Below are 13,766 nucleotides of genomic sequence, written 5' to 3'. Positions count from 1 at the left end.
AGAAGTCGACAAACACAGCTTTGCAGCTCACAAGGCCTATTTTAGCTTTGTAAACAAGTAAACTGGGTTTAAGGGGTTTTGTTGGAAAGTCATACAAGGCTCTGGTAAAAAATAATAATAGACTCTATACATTATATGTCCTTATATTGCTATTAGTTCAAAATGTATAATCATAAGTTCCTCCAAAAATGTGTATACTGTATGCAGTTTATATACAGTAAAACACTTAAAGTAAGCACACGCTTGGGTAGTGTAATTTATAATATTTAAACAAACAGTTGTTCCTTGACAGCAGATTAAAGTGTACACCCCAGGTCAACCCTAACCTTACCCATAACCTTAGCCTCAACCCTAACCTTACCTTAATGTCCATGTCCCTGCTCAACCCTAACCCTCAACCCTAACCTTACCTTCATGTCCACATCCCTGCTAATAATAATATGCCATTTAGCAGACGCTTTTATCCAAAGCGACTTACAGTCATGCGTGCATACATTTATTTGTGTATGGGTGGTCCCGGGGATCGAACACACTACCTTGGCGTTACAAGCGCCGTGCCCTACCAGCTGAGCTACAGAGGACCATGCTCAACCCTAACCCTAGCCTCAACGCTAACCCACATCCCTATCTTCTTGTCCACTTCCCTGCTCAACCCAAACCCTACCCCTCATCTCTATCCCTAACCCTAGCTTTATGTCCTCATCCCAGCTCAACCCTTAACCCTAACTTCATGTCCATATCCCAGCTCAACCCTTAACCCTAGCTTCATGTCCATATCCCAGCTCAACCCTTAACCCTAACTTCATGTCCCCATCCCAGCTCGACCCAACCCTTGACCCTAACTTCATGTCCACATCCCAACTCCATCCTAACCCTTAACCCTAACTTCATGTCCACATCCCAGCTCCACCCTAACCCTTAACCCTAACTATATGTCCACATCCCAGCTCAACCCAAACACTAGCCTTAACCCTAACTTAATGTCTAGATTCCAGCTCAACCCAAATCCTTAACCATAACTTAATGTCCACATCCCAGCTCAACCCTAATACTAGCCTTAACCCTAGCTTCATGTCCACACCCCAGCTCAACCCTAACCCTAGCCTAATGTAAATACAATGTAACAATTAGTAAATAAGAGACTTGTTCATTCTAAAGTAATAACTCAGTAATAACAGTAATAGCAACACTGTAACGTCCTCCCAAGCCTTTAATCAGAGGTATGTGTTGTATGGGGATGTACAGTAGCCAAGACTCGCTTAATTATGGGGCTGTTTGTGGTGATAATGAAAGCATTTTCACAGCTCCTTTCTCAGGTATGTTTCCATAATGATAAAACCAAGATTAGCATTTCTAAACATCAATAATGGGAAAGAACAGTAGGGGAGAATTTGAAGTGATGATAACTCTCAATCCTCTCTTTTTTATAAATAAAAAACGAATGAACTCAAATCTACCAGTTTACCAAAACTAAAAATATTGTTTATCAAATTCAAATTAATCAATCAGTTTACCCAACTCAAAATAATGTGTCCAAAAAATTAATACAAAAATTGGCCCAACTCATAGTATTACATGTATCTAAATTAAAATAATATGTTTACCGATCTCAATTCTAAATGTTCTTGTTGAGATGAGATATTGAGTTAAGTAACAATAATATTACATTTATCCATTTAAGTTTACCTAACTCAAAAATAATAAATGTATCCAACTCAAAATAATGTTTATCTAACTCAAAATAATACGTTTACTCAAATTAAACCAATCAATCAGTTGACCAAACTCAATACAAACATTTAACTGACTCTTAATACCAACTCAAATTAATCAATCAGTTTACCCAACTCAAAATAACAACTTTATCTATCTCAAAACAATACATGTTATCCAACTCAAAATAAGACATGCTGGCTCAATGCACATTTTGACTCAAACGTAACCCTAGCCTCAACACTAACAGTAACCGTAACCCCTGCTTTATGTTCAACCCAGGGGTGCGTTAAGTATGACAGAATGGTGTGCAATGTTGAATTCAGCGGAAATGGTACTGTACTGAACAACCAGTTGAAAAACGTTGGAATTACGGTGGCTCAGATTACCGTATGATGTGTGCTGTACGAGTTCTGCGATTACAAATGGTCACACCCATATTGATCAGGCCACACCTCACCACACCCACCAAATGGGAGCAAAATGGGAGCAAAATGGGAGCAAAAGGCTGTTAAAGAACGAAGCGCACCGGTTTGGGGAAATGTATCGTTCAGTACAAACAGACATGCAACGTAGCAAACATTGAAGCGAACTGAACACACTCCTGGCTCACTTCTAACTGTAGGATTTGGTCAGATTCATAATTTTGTTACCATATACTGTATGTACAGTGAGGGAAAAAAGTATTTGATCCCCTGCTGATTTTGTAAGTTTGCCCACTGACAAAGACATGATCAGTCTATAATTTTAATGGTAGGTTTATTTGAACAGTGACAGACAGAATAACAACAAAAAAATCCAGAAAAACGCATGTCAAAAATGTTATAAATTGATTTGCATTTTAATGAGAGAAATAAGTATTTGACCCCTCTGCAAAACATGACTTAGTACTTGGTGGCAAAACCCTTGTTGGCAATCACAGTGGTCAGACATTTCTTGTAGTTGGCCACCAGGTTTGCACACATCTCAGGAGGGATTTTGTCCCACTCCTCTTTGCAGATCTTCTCCAAGTCATTAAGGTTTCGAGCCTGACGTTTGTCAGGAGTGGGACAAAATCCCTCCTGAGATGTGTGCAAACCTGGTGGCCAACTACAAGAAATGTCTGACCACTGTGATTGCCAACAAGGGTTTTGCCACCAAGTACTAAGTCGGAAGTTTACATACACTTAGGTTGGAGTCATTAAAACTTGTTTTTCAACCACTCCACACATTTCTTGTTAACAAACTATATTTTTGGCAAGTCGGTTAGGACATCTACGTTGTGCATGACACAAGTACTTTTTCCAACAATTGTTTACAGACAGATTATTTCACTTATAATTCACTGTATCACAATTCCAGTGGGTCAGAAGTTTACATACACTAAGTTGATTGTGCCTTTAAACAGCTTGGAAAATTCCCGAAAATGATGTAATGGCATTAGAAGCTTCTGATAGGCTAATTGACATCATTTGAGTCAATTGGAGGTGTACCTGTGGATGTATTTCAAGGCCTACCTTCAAACTCAGTGCCTCTTTGCTTGACATCATGTGATATATGGTTGTACAATGGCAATACTGTTGATTTTTTATGTGTCTTATTCGATTCCTTTTCTCATTTTGAGGTTTTAATATTATACCTGTTTACAATTCATCTCAGGGTTTAATTAGGTCCAGTATGATTCTGTGGTCCTCTGTGGTTCATTGTCCTTTGTGATAATTGCTATGTCCTAAAATATTTTACTTTTACATTCTAATCTATTTTTGACCATTATCTTTAGTTTGAATAAATTCCCCTAACGTGGAGGGAAAAGGTCATTGTGTTTGTCATTGTGTGGGTGTATCTTATTGTTTCCTAATAAGCTAGTTCCAACCTTTCACATGTTTATGCTTATTAGGTCAAGGCACCAATATTATTTTATACATGGTACATATACAGTCTTCTGGTATATCTTCCCCCTATATCATTCATGGGCTTACTGACTCATGGTAAGACACATACAATGTCCTGTAGGCCTACATGCTACCCGTATACACCCCCTTGTCTATTACTGACACTCACCTATATATATAGGCCCCACCTGATAGAACCCAGGTCTTATCTCTCTATCTGTACTAGCCTAGTTAAAGTCATAACAAAGCTGCCTGAAGAAAGAGGGATCACAAATGGAGGCTCCTGTCACGCCCTGGCTCTGGGGACTCCTAATTGTTGAGCCAGGGTGTGGATTTTCTATGTTTAGTTTTCATTGGTTTTTGTTCTAGATCGTTTAGTTTCTATGTTGGCCAGGGTGGTTCCCAATCAGAGACAGCTGTAGCTCGTTGTCTCTGATTGGGGACCATACTTAGGCAGCCTTGTGGCATGTTAGGTTGTGGGATCTTGTTCCGTTAAGGTTTTGTGTTAACCTAGGACTTCACGTTTCGTTTGTTGTTTTGTTCGTGTTAAGTACTGAATAAAGCATGTACGTTTATCACGCTGCGCCTTGGTCCGCTTCATCAGTCAACGATCGTGACAGCTCCGCTGAGATTATGGATGAAATAGACTCCAGGGCTGTATAGGGAAGATCAAAGTGTAATGCTCAAAGATAATTCCCTGAAGAAAATACTTATTTTCTCAAATGAGTGAATATTCAACATTCATCTAATATAATTGCTATAGGGAAGCACTAGTCCATACTCAGAAGAGCTCACAGTAATTATACTCAACTATATTATTGAAATACCTGGCCCTAGACTCATAGGACAGAATTCAAAGATACTTTTTTGCAGTCTAACTCCATCTCAAAATAAAATAAGTCAAGTCTGAGAAGAGAAAACTCACCCAAACATGGCAGTGGACAAGTTAATACTGTGGAGTAAATGGGAAAATGTGGACCCCAGACATGCACTAATAGTAATCGGAGTACATGAAGAGGTTGGCCCGGCTGAATTAGAGGAAGTATTGGATGGGGAAGTTGATCTTTGGAAAGCTTAAAGTCAGAAGCCGGATGCAGCAGGCCCCAACTCGACTAGGCAGTGTGTTAATGGAATTCTCTGTTGACCTTACTATCGCAGCAGGTGAGAGTGCAAGTAGAAGTCAGACTCACACAACCTCATCTCAAGCTTTCACCTCCAGTCAAGAGGCCATTATTGAAGTAATGGGGACGGTGCTGATAGAGGTGATGAAGCCCCCCCCCCCCCATGATTCCAGCCCCTACAGACGGCTAAGGTCTTTCAGTGGAGTGGACCCCACACCTCTTGGAGAAGATTACTTTGACTCATGGATGGAGCAGGTCAACCAGATGCTGCCAGATTGGCACTGTTCGGAACAGGAGAAGAGGAAGAGGATAATTAAAAGCTTGAAGTCCCCAGCTGCAGGAGTTGTCACCGCGCTGAGAGCCAACTGCCCAGATGTGTCCGTCAAAGACTATCTGAAGATACTGGAACACACCTATGACACTGCCTCCACTGGTAAGTACCTGTATTATGAGTTCAGAGGCCTGAGACAGAAGCCAGCTGAGAAGATATCCAACTTCCTACTTCGCTTGGAGAAGCTTCTGCAAAAGGTTGTGATGAAGGGAGGAATAGACTGTTCCAGACGCGACCACGCCAGAGTGGAACAGCTGATTAGAGGAGTTCTGTAAACCTGTGAGGTCCTCATCCACCTCAGGCTGAGAGAGAGGGGGGACGAGCCCCCATCCTTTTCCACCCTACTCCAAGAAATCCGTGAGGAGGAGGAAAGAGAAGCAGAGAGGCAGTCACACTGGAAACCTGTGCCCCAGAAGAGTTTTCCTGTGAAGACTGGCAGCCACGTAGCTGAGCTGCAGAAGCAAGTGAGCTCTACAGTCCATCATTGCAGCCATGAGGGAAGACTCTATCCGACCTGTTGAACCTCAGCTGTCTAGTCAAAACACCACTGAGAGGCAGAGATGGCGTTCCCAAGAGAGGCGGCAGCATTCCCCAGAGAGGGGCGGGGTCAGAGGCCAATAGCCAAGAGAGACGACTTTTGCTACAACTGTGGAGAAGATGGCCACTCCTCCAGACAGTGCCAGAACCTCCGAAATGCAGAGGAAGTAGCCCAGCGATTCATTCACTCCTCCAAGAATCAGGGAAACGCCAGAGGAGGGCAGTAAAGGAGCGAGCTGTTTCCCCACTCTCAATTAACTCCACCTCACCTACCCAAATGTCCTCCACCACCAAACACTAGTCAGCTGGAGGTCTACCCCAGAGAATGTTGGGCAGAGAGACCAGCCTGAATGTGAGAGTGAATGGAGAGCCATGTAGCCATCCTAGACAGCGGCTCCGAAGTGACAATCATCCATTGTCCAGAAGACCGCACCCCTGAAGCAATCAAGAGGATGACTTGATTGAAGTACCGGGTCCTGGTGTCAAAGCCACCTGTCGAGCCATTGCCGTGGAGGTGACACTGTCTGACGTCCCAAACTGTGCAGCCGTTACATTAGGAGTCCACCCAGAAGCGTTGCCTAATGCCTTTGTGAACCTCACAGCTGCCTCAGCTGGATGTTGCAGAGCTTGAGAGAGCCCAGCAGAGTGACCCTGTGATATCCCATGTCATGGGAGCTTTAAAAACAGGAAGAAAGCCCTCCACCAGAGCCGCTCTACAGTCTGAAGAGGCCGTCTTGATGAGGTCCTGGGATTTGCTCTCTATGGAACAAGGTGTGCTCTACAGACTCCATAGAGGCCCCAGTCAGGTCAAGAGAAAGCAGCTGGTTCTCCCCAAATAATTCAGAGCCATGGTCATGAAGTCTCTCCACAATGATATGGGACATTTAGGTTATGAGAGGACTCTTGATCTAGCCTGTGCTCGGTTCTACTGGCGCTTCATGTTCAGAGACATTGAGTTTCACTGCAAGTCATGTGCAAGGTGTGTGCAGCTGAAGACTGCTCACTAGATCAGCACCTTTAGCGAACATCACCTCCCCTAGAGTTGGTGTGTATAGACTTCTTCTCTCTGGAAAATGACACGAAGAACATCAGTAACATCCTCGTAGTAACAGATCACTTCACTCGCTACGCCCAAGCTTACGCCACTAAAGACCAGCCAGGGTGCTTTGGGAGATGTTCTTTGTCCGTTATGGCCTGCCTTCCCGCATAAACTCTGATCAGGGCAGAGACTTTGAAAGTAAACTCATCCGGGAGGTCCTTCAGCTGGCTGGGTGAAGAAGTCACGTACACTACCGGTCAAAAGTTTTAGAACTTTATTATTTATTATTATTATTATTTTCTACATTGTAGAATAATAGTGAAGACATTAAAACTATGAAATAACACATGGAATCATGTAGTAAAAAAAAGTGTTAAACAAATCAAAATATATTTTATATTTGAGATTCTTCAAATAGCCACCCTTTGCCTTGATGACAGCTTTGCACACTCTTGGCATTATGTCTTCACTATTATTCTACAATGTAGAAAATAGTAAAAGTAAAGAAAAACCCTTGAATGAGTAGGTGTTCTAAAACCTTTGACCGGTAGTGTACATTGGCATACCGTCACTTCACCTCATTACAGAGTGTTTTCTTGCACCACACACATCTCATACTGTACTTCTGAGAGTTTTTTGGTTTGAGGGTGTGTTTTTATATGCCTGTGCTCTACTGTTGTGTCGTGTTAAGAGAAGTTATAGCTCAAGGTGTGTTGTAAACTGTGTTATGTGTCGAATTCATTGTGATGCCTAATCTTATGCTTTATGTATAACTTGCCGGGAAGTCAAGTTTTCCTAGTGAGGGGTGAATGTAACCCCCTGTAAAAACTGGGTTTAGTTCATTATTTGTGGCAATGTCCTCATTCTTGAACTGCCCGCATCCCCGTACAGAACTGTCCGCATCCATGAACGGTGTGGCGCAAAGTAGATTGGGCAGGTACGCGCGAATTGGACAGAGGTGATCTTGGAGAACAATGACGGAGTTCGAGTGTTGCGACATCTACGTTTATTGTTCATTTTGCTTTTGTTTAATAGGCCAGGACAGTATGAGTGTACCCAACTCCTTTTCACTTGCTATACTTGTTTAATGTTGTGGTTCACCGGATTTGTCATCATCCTCAAGGGACAGACGAAAAACCTTCTGGCTAGCCAAGCACAGCTATCTAGCTACTCAACCTGCAGCATCCTAGTGATCCTACCACTACATAATCACTGGCTGCCTTCAGTTATTGTGCAAGTTACCTCACAGCACCAATGTAACAGTTTTGCTTCCGTCCCTCTCCTCGCCCCACCCTGGACTTGAACCAGGGACCCTCTGAACACATCAACAACTGCCTCCCATGAAGCACCTCTACCTATCGCTCCACAAAAGCCGCAGCACTTGCAGAGCAAGGGAAACAACTACTTCAAGTTCTCAGAGCGAGTGACTTCACCGATTGAAACGCTACTAGCGAGCACCACTAACTAGCTAGCATTTCACACAGGTTACAGTTGTAACACTTTTGCGCTCAAATAGAATATGTGATATAATATGACGTTTCCAATACAAAGATGTTCATATTGAGAATTCCTCATAACAATTTAAAAGGTTAAAGGGATAGTTCAACCAAATTACAAATACATTTTATCTTAAGGATTGCTATAGAGCAGGGGTATTCAACTCTTACCCTACAACAGGGTTCTTCAATTCCGGTCCTGGAGGGCCGAAACACTTCTGTTTTTTATTTCTACCTGGTAGTTCATTGCACTCACCTGGTGTCCCAGGTCTGAATTAGCCCCTGATTAGAAGGAGAGGATGAAAAACAGAGGTGTTTCGGCCCTCCAGGACCGGAATTGAAGAACCCTGCCCTACAAGGTCCGGAGCCTGCTGGTTTTCTGTTCTAGAGTTGAGTTGAGGGCTATAGAGAGTAGTAAATTGCCTTTCAAAAGCAAAATTATCGACAGAGCAATGCGCTTGTCAACAATGCGCATGTGATTGAATCATGACCCATGTTTCAGTTATACAGTGTTTGTTTACAATTACATTGTTTACAAACAATGGAGTAAAATGAACTTATTTGTTGCGTTCTGATGGGTGTACGACAGATTACCTGAGCATTTTTCTCTTCAAGAATCAATGGTTATAGTGTTTATTTAAAAGTCTAAAAATGTATGTACCAACCACACACTATAGCTTTCAGCTGTTGTAATTACAGCATTTATTAACTGTCACAAATGTAGACATTCCACTTCAATCAACACTCCCTTGATGCCAAACAGAACTTAGTATTTCACTATATTCATGAATATGTACTCTATGCTGCAGGCATGTAAAAAGAACCTTTGAGAGTATATTAATTTTTTTATTTAACCTTGGGAAAAATACTCAGTAAACTGAAATGATGTTAAATGCTTTATTTGTCATTAGTATTAAATCTCCAGTATTAAAGGTGGATGTTGAACTGCACAGGATGTTGTAGAGTTGTGGGACCGTGCTGGAGGATCGAAGCTAGGATCAGACTTAGTAGGTGGCCATGGTGCTGGTCAGCCAGTCATTGAAGATGCACACCTGGAGGAAGAGAAGGAGAAGGAAGACATTAGTGGACACTCAATGGGAGGCAACATGAGAACCATCAATCTATGTTTTATACACTCAATGTCTTTTTCTTTTGGGAAACCAAGTGATGTATGTATGTTGATGTTTTCCTCAAACACAACAGGAAAACTATGTTTCTGTCTTACCTTGGCGTAGACACCGGGGTTACCGGGCTCGGCACATCCGTAACCCCAGGACACAACACCCTGGAGCTCACCGTTGCACACCACGGGGCCACCGGAGTCACCCTAAGAGAGAGAGAAAGTTATATACAATTATTTATATCAATTGAACTGAAAAAGTCAATTTAAAGTCATGATTGTAGTGCCACTGATGGGAGGTCAGAGTGGTAAGTACCTGGCAAGAGTCCTTGCCTCCCTCCAGGTATCCAGCACAGAACATGGCGTTTGTGATCATTCCAGGGTAGGAGTTGTTACAGTCACTGTAGGACAGGATGGGGATGTTCAGGCACTGCAGCTTGTTGCTGTCAGCGGCTGTAAGGAGAAGGAGAAAGAGGGAGGGAGGGAGAGAGGGAGTTATGGTTAGAAATAATGACGTTGTGTTTTTAATAGTAGACCTACATTTTCCATGCCTCTACACACTCGGCCACCATGAAGATAACCAACTTGCACATGTAACCTTTGACCCAGGTTCTGTACTCACTGGAGCTCATGGTGTTGCCCCATCCAGAAACGGTGCACATGGTGCCAGCGGGGGCACAGCTGGTGGGCAGAGCAACAGGCTGCACGTAGGAGTTGAGGGTGGCGGGCTTGCTCAGCTTGATCAGCATGATGTCATTGTCGATGTTGTAGGAGCTGTAGTTGGGGTGACGGATCACACTGGAGGAAGAGATGAACTGCTCGCTACCCTCAGTCACCTTGATGTTGTGCTCGCCCAGACGCACCTCCACACGGCTGAAAGAGAGAGAGTTCCACTTGTACGTTTTTTACTTTCACAGTTCATGTGAATATGGAGTTCACCTTTGTGTCATTTAGTTTTGCAAAAGTTAAGCTTATCAAATTGTTGCTAGTTGTTATTGACTCAATATGTTGCTAGTAGTTCACTTGGTAGGCTACTTACGATTTGTAGCAGTGAGCAGCAGACACAACCCAGTTCTCGTTGACCAGGGAGCCACCACAGAAGTGGTACCCAACGTTCAGAGACACCTGGTGGGGCTGGGAGTAGGCCTTGCACTCATACCCTCCGACGATCTTGTCGTCCTCCGTGGCGACTAGAAACAGAGAGCAGGCACATTCTTAGCTATATTACCTCACCTTTTGAGATGGAAAAGCATAGCACTATGATAAAACAACAACAACAACATATTTCTTAATAATGTCAAAGAAACAAATGTGTGATGTTAGTGTCATAACACAGTCCTGTTCTTTTTTCTATGATCATTACTAGACTCACAAGCGGCTCCAATGAGCAGAACAAAGACCAGAGAAATCATGGTTGCTGTATGATCCTGTCGATGAAAGGGGTTAATCTGCACCCCTGGTTTATATACAGAATTGGGTGTGCCGCCTCATTTAATGGAACTGTTTGATTGGTCAAGGGAAAGCCAATCAGAGCCAAAAGGTGCACTGCCAAGGTCAGCATTATGACACAGCAGTTTCCATCATGGAGTGGAATGAAGTTGACCCTAAAGTCAGCATAAAGCAAAATATATGTTTTAAATTGTCCCAGTACTTTTTAAGTGCAGGTTCTTGCCGTCTGGATTTGATTGAATTTCTACCAGAAGAAAGTGATACATGTACAGTACGCTACAACTGACAGTTTGATATCGAAGGTATTCTCTGCAGTTCAGAATGTATCTTGACCTCAACAGGACTGCAACACAGCTGTGTGGTTCACACATTGGTATTATCTTGGAGAAGTTGACAAACACAGCTTTTCCGCCAATTTGAGCTTTGTAAACAAGCAAACTGGGTTTAAGGGGTTTTGTTGGAAAGTCATACAAGGCTGTCGTCAAAATAGACTCTGTATACATTATGTGGCCATGAGTTCATTACATAAGTTATACTGTATGCAGTTAATATACAGTAAAACACTCAAAGTAAGCACACACTTGGGTAGTGCAATTTATTATATTAGGTATTAACACAAGATTCAAATAAACAGTTGTACCTTGACAGTAGTGGATGCTGCTGAAGGGAGGAAGGCTCATAATAATGGCTGGAACGGCACAAATGGAAACCATGTGTTTGATGTATTTGATACCATTCCACTAATTCCGCTCCAGCCATTACCACGAGCCCATCCTATCCAATCAAGGTGCCACCAACCTCCTGTGGTTGACAGTAGATTAAAGTCTACACCCCGGCTCAACCCTTACCCATAACTCTAACCCTAACCGTAACCCTAACCCTAGCTTCATGTCCACATCCTGGCTCAACCCTAACCCTAACTTTATGCCCACATCCCTGCTCAACCCGAACCCTAACCCTAGCCTCAACCCTAACCCTAGCATCATGTCCACATCCTGGCTCAACCCTAACCTAACTTTATGTCCACATCCTGACTCAACCTAAATCCTAACCCTCAACCTTAACTTCATGTCCAGAACCCAGCTCAACCCTAACCTTAGCCTAATGTAAATACAATGTAAAAATGAGTAAATACAATACTTGTTCATTCTAAAGTAATAACTCAGTAATACCAAGCCTTTAATCAGAGGTATGTGTTCTATGGGGATGTACCCAAGGCTCTCTTAATTATGAGGCTGTCTGTGGTGATAATGACAGCATCTCCACAGCTCCTTTCTCAGGTATGTTGCCATAACGATGAAACCAAAATTAGCAATTCTAAACATCAGTAATGGGAAAGAACAGTAGGGGAGAATGTGAAGTGATAAACTCTCAATCCACTCTTTTTTATTAATAAAAAATGAGTCAACTTAAATCTACCAATTTACCCAACTCAAAATAATAATTGTATCCTACTCAAAATAATAATAAGTAATACATGCATCTAATTTAAAATAATACCTTTCTTTACCGAAAAAGTATTGTTGAGTGAAGATCAAAATCAATCAAATCAAATTTTATTTGCCACATGCGCCGAATACAACAGGTGTAGACATTACAGTGAAATGCTTACTTACAGCCCTTAACCAACAATGCATGTATTTCTTAATAAAAAGTAAAATAAAACAACAACAACAAAAAACTGTTGAGAAAAAAAGAGCAGAAGTAAAATAAAATAACAGTAGGTAGGCTATATACAGGGGGGTACCGGTGCAGAATCAATGTGCGGGGGCACCGGCTAGTTTAGGTAGTTGAAGTAATATGTACATGTGGGTAGAGTTAAAGTGACTATGCATAAATAATTAACAGAGTAGCAGCAGCGTAAAAAGATGGGGTGGAGGTGCAAATAGTCCGGTTAGCCATGATTAGCTGTTCAGGAGTCTTATGGCTTGGGGGTAGAAGCTGTTGAGAAGTCTTTTGGACCTAGACTTGGCACTCCAGTACCGTTTGCCGTGCGGTAGCAGAGAGAACAGTCTATGACTAGGGTGGCTGGAGTCTTTGACAATTTTGAGGGCCTTCCTCTGACACCGCCTGGTATAGAGGTCCTGGATGGCAGGAAGCTTGGCCCCAGTGATGTACTGGGCCGTACGCACTACCCTCTGTAGTGCCTTGCGGTCGGAGGCCGAGCAGTTGCCATACCAGGCGGTGATGCAACCAGTCAGGATGCTCTCGATGGTGCAGCTGTATAACTTTTTGAGGATCTGAGGACCCAACGCAAAAAGTTTACCCAACTCAAAAATTGGGTAAAGTTTACCCAACTCAAAAATAATAAATGTAACCAACTCAGAATAATACGTCTACCCAAATTAAATCAATCAATCAGTGTACCCAACTCAATGTAAACATTTAACTTACTCATTATAATACACTACATGACCAAAAGTATGTGGACATATCAAAATCATGGGCATTAATAGTTGGTCCCCCCTTTGCTGCTATAAAAGCATCCACTCTTCTGTGAAGGCTTTCCACTAGATGTTGGAACATTGCTGCGGGGACTTGCTTCCATTCAGCCACAATTAGTGAGGTCGGGCACTGATGTTGGGCGATTAGGCCTGGCTCGCAGTCATCGTTCCAATTCATCCCAAAGGTGTTTGATGTGGTTGAGGTCAGGGCTCTTTGCAGGCCAGTCAAGTCATGCTGAAACAGGAAAGGGCCTTCCCCAAACGGTTGCCACAAAGTTGGAAGCACAGAATCGTCTAGAATGTCATTGTATGCTGTAGTGTTAAGATTACCCTTCACTGGAACTAAGGGGCCTAGCACGAACCATGAAAAACAGCCCTAGACCATTATTCCTCCTCCACCAAACTTTAGTTGGCACTATGCACTGGGGCAGGTAGCGTTCTCCTGGCATCCACCAAACCCAGATTCGTCCGTCGGACTGCCAGATGGTGAAGCGTGATTCATCACTCCAGAGAACGTGTTTCCACTGCTCCCGAGTCCAATGGTGGCGAGCTTTTCACCACTCCAGCCGACGCTTGGCATTGCGCATGGTGAGCTTAGGCTTGTGTGCGGCTGCTCGGCCATGGAAACCAATTTCATAAAGCTCC

At 42.9% G+C, this 13,766-nt stretch overlaps 1 protein-coding gene across 1 annotated transcript; it reads right to left on the bottom strand.

Annotated features, from left to right (window-relative positions):
* Positions 1-8,991: 8,991 nt before the first annotated feature.
* LOC311122225 (trypsin-1) lies at positions 8,992-10,674 on the bottom strand. Its single transcript, XM_084158045.1, has 6 exons — positions 10,601-10,674; positions 10,268-10,418; positions 9,851-10,101; positions 9,545-9,681; positions 9,334-9,435; positions 8,992-9,160 (listed from the first exon to the last, which is right to left on the bottom strand). Exons 1-6 carry the CDS (start codon positions 10,638-10,640, stop codon positions 9,113-9,115), a joined length of 729 nt encoding a protein of 242 aa, XP_084014171.1. The 5' UTR covers positions 10,641-10,674; the 3' UTR covers positions 8,992-9,112.
* Positions 10,675-13,766: the final 3,092 nt, after the last annotated feature.

The sequence above is a fragment of the Coregonus lavaretus genome (genome assembly GCF_964263955.1).
Source record: "Coregonus lavaretus genome assembly, chromosome: 3".
Taxonomy (NCBI): Eukaryota; Metazoa; Chordata; class Actinopteri; order Salmoniformes; family Salmonidae; genus Coregonus; species Coregonus lavaretus.
This window is presented reverse-complemented; position numbering and strand designations above follow the sequence as displayed.

What these genes read in the sequence shown, in the direction of transcription:
- LOC311122225 (XM_084158045.1), bottom strand. Translation starts at nt 10,640, where the DNA reads ATGATTTCTCTGGTCTTTGTTCTGCTCATTGGAGCCGCTT. An exon ending in GCTGCTCACTGCTACAAATC is followed by an intron (nt 10,102 to 10,267) that starts GTAAGTAGCCTA and finishes TCTCTCTTTCAG; the next exon opens with CCGTGTGGAGGTGCGTCTGG. An exon ending in GGGCAACACCATGAGCTCCA is followed by an intron (nt 9,682 to 9,850) that starts GTGAGTACAGAA and finishes TTCTCCTTACAG; the next exon opens with CCGCTGACAGCAACAAGCTG.